The 20,685-nt window shown below is 38.2% G+C and overlaps 1 protein-coding gene across 3 annotated transcripts; it reads right to left on the minus strand.

The window, feature by feature from the left end:
* Window positions 1–11,349: 11,349 nt before the first annotated feature.
* On the minus strand, window positions 11,350–14,347 carry pou4f1 (POU class 4 homeobox 1). 3 transcript variants are annotated; one of them, XM_066666171.1, is made up of 3 exons: window positions 14,216–14,347; window positions 13,130–13,415; window positions 11,350–13,069 (listed from the first exon to the last, which is right to left on the minus strand). In XM_066666171.1, the coding sequence occupies exons 1-3, from the start codon at window positions 14,336–14,338 to the stop codon at window positions 12,381–12,383; spliced, it is 1,098 nt and encodes a 365-aa protein (XP_066522268.1). In that variant the 5' UTR covers window positions 14,339–14,347; the 3' UTR covers window positions 11,350–12,380. The 3 variants fall into 3 exon arrangements, with proteins under 3 accessions (XP_066522268.1, XP_066522269.1, XP_066522266.1); XM_066666172.1 differs by having other exon boundaries at window positions 11,350–13,042; window positions 13,109–13,415; XM_066666169.1 differs by having other exon boundaries at window positions 11,350–13,415.
* Between the last annotated feature and the right edge of the window lie 6,338 nt (window positions 14,348–20,685).

Consider the following 20,685-nt stretch of genomic DNA (forward strand, 5'->3'; position numbering starts at 1 on the left):
TGGGTCTCAGCCTGCCACTGCCTGAGAGACTGTGGATAACACCCACTTCACTATACCCCACCCTTCAGTACTTACAACATGTATACTATAAATAACTATGTAGATACATATATAAATATATGTATTTGTTATATCTTATTCTAAATGTTGCCAAAATGTCTTTTTTAAATATTTTTATTCTCTACTGTTTTCTCTTCCATTCTTTATCCTTTGTGTTTTCTGTTATAGTAACTTATTGGAATGCTTTGGCAATATTGTTCTAATAACAGTCATGCCAATAAAGTTATTTGAATCTGAATCTGAGAGAGAGGGGGCTAGTGGTGTTAGTGTGTGAGAAGGAGTAAGACGGGGATGGCAGGGGTGAGGAGGTTGGTTTTGTTTTTTCCATAATGCGTCTGAATGTATTGGTGAGATTAAACCCACATATATTTGAACACAAACTAGTCTCTGAATTGTAACCTAATATGGACATACGTGATATCAGCAGAATCATAAGATCCTGAACCTTAATAATTATCAAAAAAATTGTGAAATTTCATCATTGCATGGAATCCAGGCTCTGCTTAAAACAGGTGTGTAGCTTGTCATCTAAACATCACACACACAGATAATATTTGTCCAGTCCACATTCAGAAATACTACTGCTTTCTTTCTTTCATTCATTCATTCCTTGTCTGTAACCACTTGTCCAGTTCAGGGTAGCAGTGGGTCCAGAGCCTACCCATAATCAAGGCAGAAACACACCTTAGAGGGGGTCCTTCACAGGGCGACGCTCACACACACATTCACACACACTCACGGACACTTTGTTTGAGTCACCAACAAAGTTGTTTGAGAAACCCACGTGGACATGAAGAGAACGCACCAAACTCCTCACAGTCAGACTTGAACCCACAATCTCCAGGTCCCTGGAGCTGTGTGACTGCGACACTACCTGCTGCGCCACAGTGCCGCCCTACTACTGCTTTCAATAAAAAAATAATAATAATAATAATTATATATATTACAGACTGAAGTCTTGATGGACAAATTTGTCGTAGGAAGTTTTTTGTTTTTTATTTTAGTGGAAGTACAGTATGCTTAGGTTAAAGAGATCAGACAGACCTGTGTCTAGCACATTGTCTGGATGTTATACATGTTGAAGGTTATATTAAACATGTACATAAAGACTTTTCCATCTGCATGGACCATTTCTGAATTATTTGAGCCTTCATTTCCCGCTCCTCGGAACACTGCAGTAAATGCTCCTGCAGGGGTCAAACCAGGACTGTCAAATATTTTTCAACTAAAATGATGAATTTATTAAACAAATAAGTTTCAGTTGTGACTCTGAACCTCCTGTGATTGAAGTGTGTCCCTGTGTAAACACTGCCCGGCTGACAGATTACCCAACAAATATGAGGTGGAAATGCACACACACACATCCGCATTCAAGTATGCATGCATTCATGCACACACACTCACCCACACAGTCATCCTTTATAAACAGTTTATAACCCACGATATGTACAATTAATATATGTGAAATGACTGACCGTGATAATCATCACAATCATCATGAACATTATAACCATACTCTCTAAAAAAATAAACATGCTGCAACAGGTTCTTTTAATAATGCCATGGACTAAACATTTTTGCTAATATGTTTAAATGGGTAAAGAACCTTAAGACTGAGTGATGGATTTTTAAACCTTTAAAAGGTTAAACGGTATTTCATACACATTAATCTTTTAAATAATCATGGTTCTTTATGGAACAAAACATGGTTCTACTATGGCATCGCTCGAAGAACCCTTTATGGCACCTTATGTTTTTTCAGTATAATTGTAAATACATTAAATAATAGGTTTTTAATGAAGTAACAAACTTTTAGTTCAGAGTGTTGTGGTGTCTTGGTGCAATGTTCTTTGATTTGTCCTTTATAAAGTAAGAAAGTGTGGCTGATAATGATCATGATGAAACAGTGATGTATTGATGTATTTGTGATTATGACAGGGATGATTACCATAATGATAAGAGTAATGTTGATGTAACAGCACAGGGTGCTAGTCCATCACAGGGCATCACACTCACAACTGACTTACACACTTACACCTACAGACAGTTTGCAAAGTCAATCCACCTCCAAGTATGTTTTTTCTTTTCATTTCTAATAAGAGAAATGACCAGAATGATGATTATTCATAACATAAATAATCAGGTTTTTAATCATGATCATGATGATGATGATGATAATGATGTTGCTTGTGATGATGATAATAATAAGGAAACTGATGCTGATGTGAAATTTGTCATTGTCATGTCATTCTGCCTTGTAGTATATACTTATGAAGACAATTATGATAATGAAATTGATGATGATAATGCTGATGATGATAATGATTACATGGATAATGAAAACAAAGAAAAATATTGACAATATTGATAATATGACAGTGAAACTGCTGAAGACGATGACAATCAGATGATAATTTCATGAACATCTTCTGATTGTTATCATTATCATCAGCATCTTCACCATCATACTATTTATATTAGTGGTTTTCAGCAAAACACTTGTGATCCAGATATATCCAGAAATGTAACAGGACATTTGATTGAATATGTAACATGTGCCTGGTTTTGTGTTCTGTTTTGTATTGTTTCTTGATTGTGCTCCCCTTGTCTTGTGCCTGGCTCTTGCTTGTTACCCAGTCATGTGATAACCTTTCCTTTCTAGTGTTGCGTGTCTTGATAAGTTCCCAGGTGTTTCTTGTTTGAGGTGTCCTTTTATAGCCCATGTCTGTGTTCTAGTTGTGGGTCATTTTCTGCTGTCTGTCTCTGTCCATGGTTCAAAGCTCTGTCTCAAGTTTTCTGTGTTTGTTCTGTTTATTTTCCTCATGTCCTAGGTTAGCATCTGTGTTTAGGATCTGTGTTTAGTGTTTAGACTTCTGTGTATAGTGTTTAGCTTCAGTACCTAGTGTTTGGGATTTGTGGTAAGCATCCTTGTCCAGAGTTTTGTTCTTTCAACCTGTGCTTAGTTTCTTGGTCCTGTGTTTAGCCCCATTCTCTAGTTTGGTTACTTTTTGTATTTGCATTCTTTGTGTAGTATATTGTCTTTACCTTTCATTAAATATTCTCCCACACATACCTCCATGTTCCTCTGTTCCTTGTCCCTCTATCCAACCCCTATGTGACAGAATAGATCTATCAACTAGAGAGACCATGTGGTTTTACTGATATGTTTGATGGATTATCTTTCACTGTATCAAACCCATCAGAAATTAACCCAGTTCATGTCCTACTGTTTACACCTGCACATTTCTAAATTTTGTTTAACTCCTATATACAATTATAAGACCCTCTTTATCGACAGTTTGTGTTTACATTTAATTTTTTTTGGGTGGTGTCAGAGTAAAATTGTATACCATACTATTATTATATAAAAATGTGGAAGGTATCTTAAAATTAGTCTTGGGTTTCAAAAGTATGATGCATCTGGTATGTCAAATCTTTCTTCTGTGTCTAGTATATGGCAAACACAGAGAAAGCCACAGTGAGCGAGCTCGGTGGGAACTCACCAACTAGTGATGTCAAGTTTTGAAAATGTGTAGGGAAAATAAACAAGCCCAGTAACCCTATGTAGTTTTGAGTTTAGAGCTGATTTCTAGTAATATATAGTTGAAGCAATACTGAAAACAGACAAAAAGCACTAAAGACATATCAGTCAACATTGTTTTCATAGATATGAGGCTTTATCCTCATTAATTTCTCATGATCCTCATGGTTTGAGCCTTGGGTAGCTGGAACATGGTCTGTGCTATGCTGTTTAGCACAGCACACAGTGGTGTTTTTGTATACAGAACAATAATTTTGTCAGGGACTGTGTTATTTAAAATTTGTACACACCGCAACCCTGTAATAAAGTAGGGATAAACAGTATCCAATTTTTCATACACTCATCCCTACTTTATACACAAAAATGGAACTATACACACAATTCTGAAAACTTGAAGCATATACGTTACTCAAACTTTTACGCTCTAAACACAACTCCATTTGTTCACATGCTATCATTCTAAATCATTGTTTTGCTAATCTCTGAACAGAAATTGCATCATTTAGCACACTGTGTTCACTAGTAACACTAGCCTTCACAGTGTAACACCATGATTACAAATTAGCCTAATACATGTTGCACATCTGCAAACTCAATTAGCAGAACACTTCAATCATTTGTCAGAGCATACAAGAGGCCTCAAGTGACTAATGCAGGAAGATGGAACACAGAGGAAAAATAACAGTATAAGGATAAGGAGAATGAGGAAGTCAAATGTAAGCCAGATAAATTTGTGCAGCTTTGGTAGACCATGCACTCAATCATTTCCTTACTATTACTTAACCTCAGCAGTCAGTCCAGCCAAATGTGTGCCATTTTAGACTAGCCTCAGTTATCTGGCTTTTAGAGAATTGAATAGGTAAGCAACCCCTTGAGAAGATTTACAGTGCTCTCTACATAAATTATTGTACACTATAATTATGGTATACTTTATGGGTTCTACTGACATCTACAGTGTTCAAAGAAATGTAACCTATAGTGTAATGTGGTGTCTTACATTTATGTGGCTATACAGTGTATATATTCTTTTCACAGAACTGAAAGCCTGTCAGCAAGTGCTGGAAGTTGGCAGCTCCTGGAAGTCAATGAGCATTTCACAAACACTAGATCAGCCTGTCCACAATCGACATGTCATGGTGTATTGTGTTATTTGAGTGCAACTCAGAATGCACAAAGAAGCAGCAATACCAGTATGTTTGTGAGTATAGCATCCTCTCATAACTCTGTGTAGGCTTGTCACTATTAACCTTAGTGTCCCTGTATGTAAGGTTTTTTTTTTCTAATTTGGTCATTCTCCCTTCTTCAGAAAGTGCAGTTACTTGTTCATATATCTTCACTAAGAAGGCAGGGTTCAACTTGCTGAAAACCAGTTGGCAAGGGGAAGATTCATTGGCAACAATGCCACTGTCAGTGTCACTGAGCAGCGGGAATGTCACCAGGTGTGCTATTGGTCAGAGTGCTGTACCTTCCACCATTTTCCACATTTCAAAATCCAGTAGAGGAATTTAATAGGGATGCCATGCCAGTTGTTTTCTAATTAATGTGTTTAACTAATTTGTCCAGGGAAAACATGGTAGATGATGTGAATGAGACTGAAAATTTATTTAAATGACATATCTAATATTTTCACTCCCTAACTTGTTTTGTAAATATAAATCATTTTAGAAAAACATTTGTTGGGACAGCACAATAAAACGGAAAAGTTTATTGAAAATTCATGTCACAAGGTTTGGAGGAATTATGATATAAATAAGTAAGTATAAAATTTATAACATGATCTAAAAAGCTCAGTATTTTTAAGCAAAAAAGCACCAGCTATAGTTCATAGTTCATAATATCATGAGAAAAATTCAGGGAGTCAGGGGAAATCTCGGTAGGTGAAGGCCAAAGGTGGAAACCTACTAAAAGTGCGTGATCATCCAGCCCTCGGGTGGTATTGAGAAACTGTCATGCTATCGTGATAAAACATATATTAATTTTGCTCAGAAATGCAGACGAGTTCTTTGGGCTCAAAATCAGCGCGACAGATGGAAAGATTGGTTTCATGAAAATCAGATGTTTTCCACTAGTCAAAGATCATAGAAGCCATAACATCTCTGACTGCATGGGTGAGCTGCAAATATGTGGAGGTACTATTGATGCGGAGCCTTTGGAGAGACACAGCCTCATTCTGTTACAACAGTGGTTTCATATAATCAGAGGGTAACACTTTAAATTACAGCCAACTAAGTACTGTGTATTAGTAATTAGTAATAAGTAATTAGTACAGAGTAAGTACCTGTTAAGTAAGCCGTAAGATAAAATAAGTACTGAGTAATTAAAGGGTATGATACTAGAAATATGTGGTTATAACTGGGTATCTTACAAATATTTTACAAATAAAGAAGAAAAACAGAAGAGAAACACCAATTTCATCATTAGTCAGAGATGTTCTACTGATATTACATATCTCAGAAGTATGTGATGATGATTATAATGGTAAATCACGTGTCCTGAAACTAAGTACAAAGCACCATAAATCTATGCTAGTGCCGGTAATGAAAGTAGCTGTCCATGTCCTTCCCTGTATGTGCACTGTAAATAATTTTAAAGGATCCATAATTATATTCAGAACTACAGTCAATTCAAAATAGAAGCTGCAGTCCTCATTTATAAAAAAAATGACAGTAAGAGGCACTTGCATAAATTGTCATAACTTTAATTCAATTTTGTAATCTGTTTTTATGCTGAGAAGTACAATGGATTTTGAAAGTAGTTATGTACCTTATTTGTAAAATGTTTTTAATATTATTTTACGACCACGTATAAACAACATAATATAAACCACATATTTCTACTGTCATACCCTTTACATACTCAGTAGGTTTTTGTTTTGTTTTGTTTTTTTATCTTACACCTTACTTAATAGGTACTTACTCTGTACTTATGGTGTGCCTCATTTGTAAAATGTTTGTAAGATACCAGTAATAACCACATATTTCTAGTATCATACCCTTTAACTTAGTTAGCACTTATTTAATTTTACAGCTTACTTAACAGGTACTTACTCTATCCTTACCAAGTAAATAGCAGGCTGTAAATTAAAATGTTACCAAATAGTGTGTGTATGTGTATAATTGGCCGGCCAAATCAGTCTCCTAAAGAAAATGTATGGCACATCATAAAAAGGAGAATCAGACAAGGGTGACCACTGCCTATATTGAGCATTCAGGTTTTCTTTACAGCAAGAATTAACATAAATTCATTTGCAAAATTGCAACAATAATCATAATAAATTCCCAAACGATCAACAAGTACTTGTAAAAGAAAAAACGCATGTAACTCATTGGTAAGTTTTCTTTTTCTTTTTTTATTGTGTGTGTGTTTTTTTTTGTATTTTTTTTTGGGGGGGGGGTGGGGTGGGGGGTGATGTGTCGGGTGTTAATTTTATTAATTTGTTTATATTTAAGTTCATCATTGACAGGTTCATGCGCATTAATATTGGAAGAGATTTGTGGAGTTTTGTCAAGTATAAAACAAGTATATCATCGGTTTGGGGGGGGGGGGGGGGTAATACTTATTTAATTGTTTAATTGAATATTTGGGTTTTTCTGGCCTGAAGTAGAAATAAATTAAAAACTCAGCTGAAACCTCTACAAACGGACGATTTAATTCAGTGCTACATTAAATGAAACAGCAGAACACCAATTTATTGATTTAAAAATATATATATCAAATTATTTCTTTTTTATATGGTGTGGTATCTCTGTATCCTGGCTGTGTTTGACAAATGTGAATGTGAGTGGTTGATGAACATTTCTTAACGAATAGGTCCACGTGGTAAAGAGGCTGACACGTGGTGCGCGGGCAGCTGTGTGGACCCGCAGCATCGCCTCAGGCTCTAACATACATTACATACAAACACATACACACACACACACACACACACACGCAGCAGCTTCAGTAATACAGCACAGAGCTGGTCCTAGTGCGAACACTACTGAATATTTTGACTGTACTGAAATATATTTTAATACCAAAACAGTACAATATAATACCGAGAAACTATAGCATATAATTCAAATTCTGTTCTACTGATACTACAAAATATTAAAAAACTTAATATCTGTCACAAAACATGACAATACTGACACAGTGAAATAAGGAAAGAATTCCCATCTGAAACTCTAAAACACTGCAACAATGGTTGGTGTATTTCCATCATTGCTTTGCGGTAACATGTATTACATATTATATAAAATAACTGCAACATGGCCTTCATCCTACAGAAGTAAATAAGGTAATGTGTTTAAACCAAAAAAAACACACACAAAAAAAACACATATGTTTTAGAAATGTTTTCTCACGGGTACTGAGTCCGTAGTGCTGAAATACTGAAAAATATTAGCTTTGTCCATGGTTCTGAAATACTAAAAATCAGAGGGATTCTGTCCACGGTGCTGGAATACTAATGATACTAATAATTACACTGACAATTCTGACTGGCTACTCTGTCAGTGTTGCTGATGTGTGATATTACAACTGGTCTGGATAAGAAGGAAAACAGCAAGCACTAGAAACGTTTTTGAAACCCTGTTTCTGTCCGCGGTGTTGAAACTCTGAGCCGTGTTGAAACGCTGTGGGGTTTGATCCTCGAGCTGATGTCAAACAGGAAGAAAAATCTATATAAAAAAAAAACAAAAAAACAACATGCTGAAAAAAGCATTTTTAGAAATATTACATATATATATTACATTATTATTATTATTATCAATCCAGTTTCATTTTTAAAAACAGAAATATTTAAGGATCCTGGAGGATGCGGAATAATTAACCAAGAAAATGGAAACACTGTAGAATAATAAACCAGTTTTTGCAATATATATATATATATATATGCTTTTTGCAAAGCCACATCCATATTTCGTACACGTTCTCATTTGACGAGAACTTTCTTTATTACTATTGTTATTACAGTTATTAATTATTACTATTTTGTAACGCATTAATTCAAAGAAGGGAAATGGCAGCAGCTTTCATCAATTTAAAATATTCATAAAATATATGTCAAATATATGAAACTGTCCTTACTTTTTCTGCTCCTCGTGCATATGTCGCCAAAAGCCAAACAGAAGCAATAAGGCGCGCGGCTTTTCTCTTTTCTTTTGCTTTGCAGCTACTGCAGCTGCGAAATGCGGCAGTCTGCAGCCCGAGAGCTGCTGAAAATATTGCATTTTATATCAGCAAAGCGCGATTAATATTGCATTACCAATATTTAACATTTCTCTCTCGCGCTCTCTCTCTCTCTCTCTCTGTCTCTCTCTCTCTCTCTGTCTGTGTGTGTGTGTGTGTGTGTGTGAGAGAGAGAGAGAGAGATCGAGAGAGAGAATTAAGTGAAGCATATACTGCTATGAAACAGCTGCAGAAACAGCAAATAAACGTCTGCATAAACATCTGCAGTGTCACTGACAACAGCGTGCATTAAAGAGAAAGGTTCTTTTAGAAAAGTGAGTGTTATTTGTGGGGATTTTAATGCTGCTCTTAAAGCTCACCGAGAGGCTCTCCACCTTCATTAATTCTTTATTAGGTGCTGCGGAGGGAAAACCCTCCAGCTTCCAGATTCTTCTTCTCCGGTAAAATGATTCCGAGCAGCTGACAGATCTGAAAGAGGATCGACATTTACTCTGATGCTGCTGAAATAAACAGTGCCACGCTGGAGAGACTTGTGACCTGTGGGGCTGATTTGGGAAAATATAATGTCATTAAACGCAAGACGCGTGTTCCCTCTTTATCCGAACACGCTCAAAGAACACAAACACCCTTTGCAGGACACGTTTAGAGACCATTAACAGTCTAATAATAATTACTCAGGTTTTAATTAGCCTCGTGTTCTATACGGTTTATTAATTTTTCAAATCTCATCGCATGAATTATTTACTAATTAGAATCAAGGGTATTCAGATTTCATCTTTACATACAATCAGTGTTTTACATGAACATTTAAACACTGATATCAGGGTTTTCTGATTATTAATATCCGTTTGATATTATCGTTGTTGTTGCTGATGTGTAACATTATTATTATAGTAGTTGTTGTATCAGCAACATTAGATGATGATGATAATAATAATAATAATAATTACACACCATGGAATGGGTGCCAGTCCATCACAAGGCACCACACACTCACACATTCACTCACACCTAGTGACACTTTTGAGAAGCCAATCAACCTACCAACATGTGTTTTTGGACGGTGGAGCGTCGGAGGAAGATAATAATAATAATTAATAATAATAATAATAATAATAATAATAATAGTCAGAAAAGCATTAAAACATACTTCCGTCTGACTTTTCTGCCTTAATGATTTACAGTAAATGGAGAATGAGTGATTAGCTCATCACAGAACAGTATAAAATTATAATGGACTAGACTGGAGCCGTAGGGATTATAATAGTATAATAATTTAATAATATAGCTAATGGTATCTCTGAAGCGACCGGTGATGATTTTCCTGAACTGATGTGTAATAGATTTGTGTCTTTGTGGTTTGATATACTGCTCTTTTTACTGCAGTTAAATAATGTTAAATAATAATAATAATAATATCCAATTGATATATCAAATATAAACGATTGTAATTACGAATGATCGTTGCACTATAGATATGGCTCAGACCAGACGGTTTCATGGGCTTAATACGCATAGAGGTTTCATGTCTGTTTACCTTTAATATTTCATTACACAAATACAGGAGGGTTTACCTACCAGCAAAACTCATAACACATGTAATTATTTAGCTGTTATCGTTTTTTAAAGAAACTGTGTTTCGGAGAATTATAACAGCAGCGGCAGCAGTACACAGTACCAGCGACAGTGCACCATAGCATTAATCGTAGCAGCAGAAGTAGATTATATTTGATCTTTGACTGTAACTTCTTAGTAGATCTAAATAAAAAATTTAATACAAATAATAATAATAATAATAACGGAAATAATGACGGTAATAAATCTAAGAACAGTAGAGTTTTTTCTGCTTTATTAGAAGAGCCCAGGCTGTGTTCGCTGGGTTTGGCGTACAGAACAGAGGGGGATGAGGGACACACACAGAGAGGAAGTGCGCATGCGCGCAGGTGAGAGACACTCCGCGAGCCAGACTAGTGCACAGGTACGTGTGACGTCACAGGATGCACGCGGCGGCTGCATGTAAACATACGTGTGCACAAAATGAATTAGTATTTACACAATATTGTTTTAGTTGATTATTGTGTGTGTGTGTGTGTGTGTGTGTGTGTGCGTGTGTGTGACAGACTCTGTGGGGTTTTAGTGCTCCTCACTTTAATGCATAGAGGGTTTGCACTGCAAACCAAACAACAAAATATTGTTTTAATTTTTCTCTATTCTGCTACATCAGGTTGTGTTTTGATGGACGCATGCGCGCTAAAGCTGTGCTAAATAAACAGATTTAACTAATTTAATCCTGATTTGCAAAATTATTGGGAATAAATCGTTGTATGCACGATGAGCAAAGTGTCATTCATAATGATATTTACATACAAAATTTTCAGTAAATCTACACAACCGAAATAATAATAATAATTTCAGAATGTATGATAATCTACTTATTTTAAAGAAAATTGCTTGATGATGATGATAATAATAATAATAATCATAATAATAACAGATTTAGAGAAATTTAGATTTATGTGGTATAATTACAATAAATTATCCAATAAATAAATAAACAACAATAACAATGAGGAATAATAGATTTCAGTGCAATTTCAAATCAAATAGGAGCAGTGAAAAAGACTCTCTCTCTCTCTGTTAAAACATTTAAAACACTGCATGAGAACATTTGGTGAGCTCAGATGCTGACTGATGGGATTTGCAAATGACATCAATAAAATCCCCATTACAGACCAAACAAATACACAAATGAATGCTGAAAAACAGTTTATGAGAAGAGGGAACAGGACATGGAGAGTTTTATAGTATGAGGTAATCCTTCCAATGGCTATTTCATCAAACGTCAAAACAAAATAAAAATTGCTGGGGCAAAAAATAAACTATTAATGATCAAACAAACAAACAAACAAACAAACAAACAAATAAATAAATAAATAAATAAATAATCTAAACCCAGTCCTGGATCTGTTCTCTGGGATTTAGAATAAAAGGCATTGCTGAAATGTAAAGGAGAGTTTAGTTTGTTTGGTTGTTTTGAAGTTTTTTCTCCCCTCACATCACCTGTAGTGAGTTTACCTGTGGTGGATTTGCATACATCACATTCACCAGCGCGTGTGGACGTAGAGTTAATGTCCTCATGAACAAAAATGTCCTGTCCAAAGTGTCCTGCAGTTTCCCTTTTTGGTCCCCAAACAAACTCAGGCAGGCAGGAAGGAACAGAGTGTATTTTTGTTTGTGTTTACACTGAAATGCAAAGGGGTGCATTGAATTTGTTAGATTTAAATGTGTATATTCTATCCATGTGAATAAAGAGCCTACAACAAAAACATGAGTCAACCCCATAGGCAGGAACTGTGCTGAATGGTTTTATAGTAAATGTAATGATTTGGATCTAGGTTGGTCTTAGGAATTAGATTGTATAAAACTTTCAAATAATTTAACAGATTATATGAACTTTAAAAAAAATAAGGCAACCAGTTTATTTACTGAACAGAGTTTTGTATTCAAATAAAATATATTATATTCATGTAAAAATGATACATATTTAAACCAGGTAAATGCAATGCATCCCCTTTTCAGTGCATATATTTGTATGTTGTCTTGTCCATCAGTGTGTGGCTGAGAACTTCAGCCTTTTTTGTTTCTGTCTTTGGTTGCAGAACCAGACTCTCACCACATTCTTTTTCAAGTCCAGCTTCTCTGCGATGGCTGCTATCTTTTCAGAGGATGGCCTGGGTTGGACAGCAAAGTAAGCCTCCAGCGAGCGCTTCTCTGGTGCTGCTATGGATGTCCTCTTGCGTTTTTTCTCACCACCATTGAATATCTCAGGCTTGCTCATTTTTTCTCGCTGTGCTCCTTCAGCCTCTTCTAGCCAAGCCTGCAGGATGGGCTTGAGGGCAATCATGTTGTTGTGGGAAAGGGTGAGAGACTCAAACCTGCAGATGGTGCTTTGGCTGAGCGAGCCCACACCCGGAATCTTAAGATTAGCGAGGGCACTGCCCACATCAGCCTGTGTAACCCCGAGCTTGATACGCCTCTGTTTGAAACGCTCAGCGAATGCCTCCAGCTCCCGGGGATCTGTGTCTGAGTCGCTGATGGTGGGCAGGCCATTGCCAGGTAACCCAGTGTTACCAGGGCCCACTCCAGTACCTGCTGTACCCACGGGATGATGCCCAGGCAGAAGGCCATGGTGCGCGAGGGGGGAGGTCATACCCATTGCAGCCTGGTGCGAAAGGTGGCTTAAACCGTGCATGTGTGAATGTGGGTGCGCTGGAGTTGAAATCAAACTGGCACCTCCTCCTCCTCCACCACCTCCTCCACCTCCACCACCACCACTGCCTGCTCCTTCATGTCCACTGGGCATAAGGGTCAAACTTGGTGAGCCAATATGCTCCATCAAATCCGGGGGATCTAAGTTCTGTGGGTGAGGATGATGATGGTGATGATGGTGATGATGGTGGTGGTGCCCGAGTGGCACAGTGGACGCGGATGAACATGGCACACTGTTCATGGTGTGGTAAGTGGCATCTGGCTTAAATGGGCCATGGGCCTTGCCCTGTGAGACGGCAATGTCCACGGCGGCCAACGCCTCAGCGCGGGCAAGCAGTGTCTCATCCAGGCTGGCAAAGATGTTGCTTTGTAGCTGGGGCATAAAAAAGAAAAGATAGAGTGGTGAGGAAACAGGAATAATGCCAGTTAAAATGACTGTGATCACAAAATGCAAAAAAAGACCAGAAAAAATAAGACATTTTTAGAAGCATGCAGTTAAGAAAGAATGAAAGAAAAAAGTGAGAAAATATGGCTGTTTGGAAGAATGTAAGAATTATATTTAACTGAGAAAAAACAAGGACAAAAATTTGCTTTTTAAAAGAATACATCTATAGAAACTTAATCATAATAAAAATAAATCACAGGAGAAATAAAAGAAAATACAAAGAAATTGTATTACTTTCTAGAAATATGCAAATATAACAACGCTAAAAGAAAAAAAGAGTTGATATATATAACTTGTAGAAAATAGAAATAAATTATTTTGCATATAAATGTATTAAAGTACAAACAATATATATATATACAAAGAGGGAGTTTTTGTATGAGAAAGAGAATGAGTGAGAGAATTTTGCTATTTTGAAGCCTGCATTCATAAAATTTCAAATACACACAAAGACAGAAGAAAGAGAAGGGTTTACTTGTTTAACTAAAAAAATAATAATAATAACGCAAGCATAAAATAAAAAAGAGGGCGATAAAGAAAGAGAGACTTTGCAATTCATACAGAATGACTTTAGGAGTATAGACATGAACATGACATGAACACCGATATACCGATGTAGAGTGGAAAGAAATATGGGGGGGAAACGGAGTGAGGACGCACGCATTCACACATACATGCACACACACACAAACAGTGATATACACACGCGCGCACGCGCGTGTATTTACCTGTGGAGTCTGTAGGCACGCTCTCCTGATGGCCTCCGAGCTCGAGTGTAACGTGGTGTATTTGTGCTCAGGTAAACTCGCGTGCATGGCGAAGTGCGGCTGCTTACTGTTCATGGACATCATGTTTGCAGTGTGTTTGTGTATGTGTGTGTGTGTGTGTGTGTGTGTGTCTAAGTATGTGAACCGCTAGAAGAAGAATAAAGTACAACCGAATAAGAGCGCGACAAAAAAGAAAAAGTGTATGCAGCGCGTAAAGTGAAAGCGCGCGGACCAGTCCCAACGCTGCTGCTGTGCTGTGCGCGCAAGAGAGCCGCAGAATCACCTGCACATCGAGAGAGAGAGAGAGAGAGAGAGAGCGAGAGCGAGGGGGGGGAGGAGCCAAAACTTCGACATCTCGCGAGAATAAGAAACTGTGGCCCACAAGCCAGCGAGCGAGAGATAGAGAGGTCCCACATCCTACACTCGCGAGATTAGGATATATTTTCTACTAATGATAATAAAGAACTAAGATGTTGCAAACAGAACAAGAAAGGAAAAGAGAGATCAGGTGAAGGAAAAGATGAAATGAATAACATATTTATTAAAGAAGCTGATATGTCTGGCTGGGTTTTATCTACCTATATATCAATCTGTCTATCTATCTATCTATCTATCTATCTATCTATCTAGCCAAACATATTGGCTTTTGTGTTAGTAAAGCAGAGATATGTGTTATTGTATAATATATTACACATATTAATACATATCTGCTTTACTAACACAAAAGTCTAGATGCTGCATTTTATGCACCTTATGTAGCAAAGGACAAATGCCAACCTGTTGCCAGGATAAAATTAGACAAAATTGTTCGTACCCAGCGGATAATAAAAGAAAAACCCACAATGATCACAAAAATAATTTGAATCTGACAAAAGTAATAATAAATACAAATAAATAAATGAAAATTAACCAGTGAAAGTCAGACATTGCTTTTCAAACATGCTTCATCAGAATTATGTACAAAAAACAAACTCATAACTTATTACTTTGTTGCACAACCTTTTGAGGCAATCACTGCAATGAAACAATTCTTGTATGTCAGTGAGACTTCTGCACCTCTCAGCAGGTATTTTGGCCCATTCCACATGAGCAAACTGCTCCAGTTGCCTCAGGTTTGAAGGATGCCTTTTCCAGGCTGCATGTTTCAGCTCCTTCCAAAGATGCTCAATAGGATTTAGGTCAAGGCTCATAGAAGGCCACTTCAGAATAGTCCAATGTTTTCCTCTTAGCCATTCTTCTCTGTTTTTAGCTGTGTTTTGGATCACTATCCTGTTGCAAGACCCATGACCTGCGACTGAGACCAAGCTTTCTGACACTGGGCAGCATTTCTCTCTAGAATCCCTTCATAGTCTTCAGATTTCATTGTACCCTGCACAGATTCAAGACACCCTGTGACACCCAAATATTTGAATAATATGTGCAACTGTAGTCACAGGAACATCAAGCTGCATGGAGATGGTCTTATAGCCTTTACCTTTAAAATGCTTGACTCTAATTTTCTTTCTAATCTCCTGAGATAACTCTTTCCTTCGCTTCCTCTGGTCCATGTTGAGTGTGGTATACACCATGTCAACAAACAGCACAGTGACTACCTGTAGCCCTGTATATAGGCCCGCTGACTGATGCCTGTGATGCTAATTAGTGGACAACTTTGATTACATTATTTTCAAGGGTACCACCATTTTTGTCCAGGCCTGTTTAATGAGTTTACTTTTTAAAATAAATCTGCTGAACCACAGTTTAAATTCAGTGTTGGATTTTCATTTGTTAATTTTCATAGAATTTTTATTTATTATTACTTTTGTCAGATTCAAGTTATTTCTGTGACCACTGTGGGTTTTTCTTTCATTAACGGAGGGCTACCAACAATTTTGTCCATGTGAGTATTAGTGTTAATCTGGTGCTTGGGGCTAATTCCTTAATTATCTGACAAATACTATTTAACTGACTTTGCAAATGGTGAACCATTCTAAACTGACTGAAACCCTCCAGCAGCAGGTTGAATAAAGGTGAAATGGATGATCCTATCAGCTATGCCTAAAAAAGTAGGTCATCCCATATCTGTGATTTCTAAAATATTTCATTTTTACAACATCTCAAGCACATTCGAGTGCCCCAGGAAGGCTGGTCATCCATGAAAGGCAAATGAGAGTATAGGATAATACAGAGAATCTCAGTGGGAAATTGGTTCAACACTACAGCTGGAATTGCTTGCCAGTTCAGCACTGATCAGTCTTGTCACACCATCGTGTCTCAACATTGAAGAGCATTTGGACTGAAAGTGACCAGACCTCTCATTAGCAGAACGAATCAAAAGCTAGACTAAACTTTGCTGGGGAGTATGTTGGGTGGACACAGGAGAAGTAGTCCACTTACGTAAATGCTAATGTGCTAAAGTAAGTTCACTTTAGCAATGAAAGCAAGTTTAATTTATTTGGGTCAGATGGAAAATATGTTCATCATAAAACTGAACCCAAAGTAAGTGTTATGTTTTGGGGAATGTTTTTGGCAGCAGGAGTTGGGCTTTATAAAGCTACATGGCAAAGTGAAAATGCCCTGTCAGCTCCCAAAATGGGTAAAGCAGTTCCTTGAAATGGAAAACATTAAAATAATGAAATGGCCAGCCCAAAGACCTAATCTAAACCTTCAACATCACTCTCATCCAGTCTCCCCCAACTCATAGAGCTGGCAAAACTCTGGACCTGATTTTCAGCAGACCTACCCCTCTGCTGGACATCGCAGTAACTCTACTTTGCTGCTCAGATCATCACTTTCTTTCTTTTACGCTTTCTGTCCTTGCTCTTCCTGTTCATGTCTTCCCTCCTTGCTCCTCCTTCACTTGACACAACCTGCACTCTATCTCTCAGCTCATGTACAGGTTCATTCATTATCTGTAACCACTTATCCAATTCAGGGTCGCGGTTGGTCCAGAGCCTACCTGGAATCATTGGGCGCCAGTCCTTCACAGGGCAACACAGACACACACACATTCACACCTACGGACACTTTTTTTTGAGTCACCTATCCATGTGTGTTTTTGGACTGTGAGAGGAAACTGGAGCACCCACGCAGACATGGGGAGAACTCCTCACAGACAGTCACCCAGAGCGGGAATCGAACCCACAACCTCCAGGCCCCTGGAGCTGTGTGACTGCGACACTACCTGCTGCACCACCGTGCCGCCCTCATGTACAGGTGCATCTCAATAAATTAGAATATCTTTTTTTTCTTCATAAAATGTGATATAGATTCATGACAAACAGGGTGATCTATTTCAAACATTTATTTCTTATTATGGCTTACAGCCGATGAAAACCCAAAAGTCATTATCTAAGAAAATTACAATATTCTATAAGACCAATTTAAAGAAAGATTTAAATACTGAAAAGTATGTACAGTATATGCACTCAGTACTTGGTCCGGGCTCCTTCTGCATTAATTACTACATCAATGTGGTGTGGCATGGAACCGATCAGCCTGTGGCACTGCTGAGGTGTTATGGAAGCCTAGGTTGCTTTGATAGCGGCCTTCAGTTTGTCTGCATTGTTGGGTCTGGTCCCTCTCATCTTCTTTTTGACAAGGCAAGTTTGCTGGCCAATCAAACACAGTGATACCGTTGTTATTAAAAAAGCTATTGGTACTTTTGGCAGTATGGACAGTTGCCAAGTCCTGTTGGACAATGAAATCCACATCTCCATTAAGATTGACAATCCTTTCAAGGCTGCAGTTATCCTTGTTGCTTGTGCGCCTTTTTCTACAACACTTTTTCCTTCCACTCAACTTTCCATTAATATGCTTTGATACAGTAGGAGGGTGTCAATGAGTCAGCAGTCTTCCCCATGATTGTGTAACCTAATAAAGGACCATTTTAAAGTCTCAGGAAAACTTTGCAGGTGTTTTGTGTTGATTATTCTAATTTTCTGAGATAATGACTTTTTGGGTTTTCATTGGCTATAAGCTTTAATCATTAACATTAAAAGAAATAAACACTTGAAATTGATCTCTCTGTTTGTAATGAATCTATATAATATATGTTTCACATTTTGAATTGAATTACTGTAATTCAATTAATAATAATACTGACTACCCTTCCCCACACATAATTTTTCTCGTCTCTTTGCCTGGATACAGCCACAAATATTTTACTCACTCCCATCTGCAATTAACCTTTTATGTCCTCTATCCTCCAGGCCTACAAGATCCTCACCACTTGCACCTTGGCTGACAGATGTTCTCCACAGCAACCAGAGGGAACTAAGAAAGACAGAGAGAAGATGGAGGAAATCCCATCTTGACTCACATCTTCATTCCTATCAATCTCTCCTATCCAGGTTCTCTAATGAAGTAACTTTGCAAAGTCGTCTTTCTATAGAGGGAGATTGGAAGCGTCAGCATCTGATCCACGCAAGCTCTTCAAAGCTTTCTCCTCTATCCCCCTCCACCCTCTTCCCTCACCCCAGAGGATTCTGTCACTTTCTTTGAGGAGAAGGTTAATAAAATCCATCAGTCTTTTTCCTCTGTCCCCCCTCCCTCCACTAGTAGTTGTCATACTGTTAATTCTTTAACCTGCTTTTCCTTTCTTTTCCACAGACGACATCCTGCAGATACAGGTCCAGCAAGCCAATCACCTGCCCACTGGACCCCATCCCATCAAAACTACTCCAGTCAATCTCAGTAGATCTACTATCTTTCATCACTCTCATCATAAACAGTTCCTTGTCTTCTGGTCAAGTTCCATCAGTCTTCAAGACTACTAGGTTGGCTCCCATTCTGAAGAAGCCCACTCTTGACTCCTCAGACTTCAGCAACTACAGACCAGTATCACTCCTTCCTTGAACATGCAGTTTATAATTAATTGTCCTTCTTTCTCACACAGAACCAGCTCCAGGACACCAAACAGTCATACTTCAAACCAGTGCACTCAATCGAAACTGCCCTTGTAGCAGTTACTGAGAAACTCCAAGCAGCATGATCAGCCAAACTGCCATCGGTTCTGAGTCTTCTGGACCTTTTTGCGGCCTTTGACACAGTCAACCACAAGATCCTCCTGTTGGTCCTCAACAAACTCTGAACTGTTCAGAATCTGAGTCTTATCTGGAGGATTGCCCTTACCAGGTAACGTTGAACAGATCTATTTCCACTCTGTGCAGGTTCTCCACTGGTGTCCCTCAAGGCTCTGTGCTCTGTCCTCTTCTATTTTTATTGTATACCAGTTCTCTTGTTGATATAATTACCTCTCATGGTTTCTCTTACCACTGTTATGCTGATGACACCTAATGCTTTCCTTTCCACCATCTGACACCCAAGTTTCCAGTCTTGTCTTGTCTGACTGACAATGCTTCTTGGATGACCTGAAGCTCAATCCTAGTAAGCCTGAGAATCTTTTCATCCCTGGAACATCTGGTCCCCACCATGACCTTAATATTTAATGACAACTCCTCAATTGTTCTGTCTGGAGATGCAAGAAGCCTTGGTGTGATCCTAGATGGCCAGCTATCATTCCCAACCCATATTGGGAACCTGACTCAATCATGCAGATTTCTACTGTACAACATCTGGAGGATCCGACCCTTTCATTCTCAGGAGGCTGCCCAGGTGCTAGTACAGTCCCTATTCATTTCAAGGCTTGGTTACTGCAACTCACTCCTTCTTGTCTTCCTTTGCAGGCCATCAGACCACATCGGCTGATACAAAATGTAGCTGCACAGCTTGTCTTCAATCTTTCTAAATTCACCCACATCATTCCACTGCTGCGCTCTCCTCACTGGCTTCCTGTAGCTGCCGCATCAGGCCTCTCATGCTTACCTGCAAAGCCAAGAACAGTCCAGCCTCTCCCTACCTTATTGCAATGGTCAAGTGTTGGACTGCACCTCAAGCCCTTCAATCTTCAAGTACAGCTTGATTTGACCTGCTGTCTCTAAAGATACATGGATTACTAGTGTCAAAACTCTTCTCAGTCCTGGCACCCAGATGGTTGAACGAACTTGCACTGGTTGTCCGAACAGAGGATTCTCTTATGGTCTACAAACTCAGACAGAATACCCAACTCTCTGTGACCCAATTAAGTGCGTGCTCACAGTAACAGACTGTTTTTGCACTTATACTGTGCTTAACTCCTTTCACTCTAGGTATGAGCGCTGACTAGTTTTTCTTTCTAGATTTGAGCACTGACTAGATGCTTTGTATTGCACTTACTAAATTTTGTTCTTTAGGTATCAGCATAGGCCCTTGTCTGGCAAGCGTTGGAGCTCAGAGGGAGTTTGGACCCTAACCTATTTGTACTAGCTTGGATACACTCTCTGTCTGAACAGTAAGCATTTTTGTGAGTCACTCTGGATAACAACATCTGCTAAATGCTGTAAATGTAAATGTAGTGATGTCCTGTGGTCGAAAATGTGCTGATGTCATTCAAAGCATTCATGTGACTGGGA

Source organism: Hoplias malabaricus, chromosome 3 (genome assembly GCF_029633855.1).
Source record: "Hoplias malabaricus isolate fHopMal1 chromosome 3, fHopMal1.hap1, whole genome shotgun sequence".
Classification (NCBI taxonomy): domain Eukaryota; kingdom Metazoa; phylum Chordata; class Actinopteri; order Characiformes; family Erythrinidae; genus Hoplias; species Hoplias malabaricus.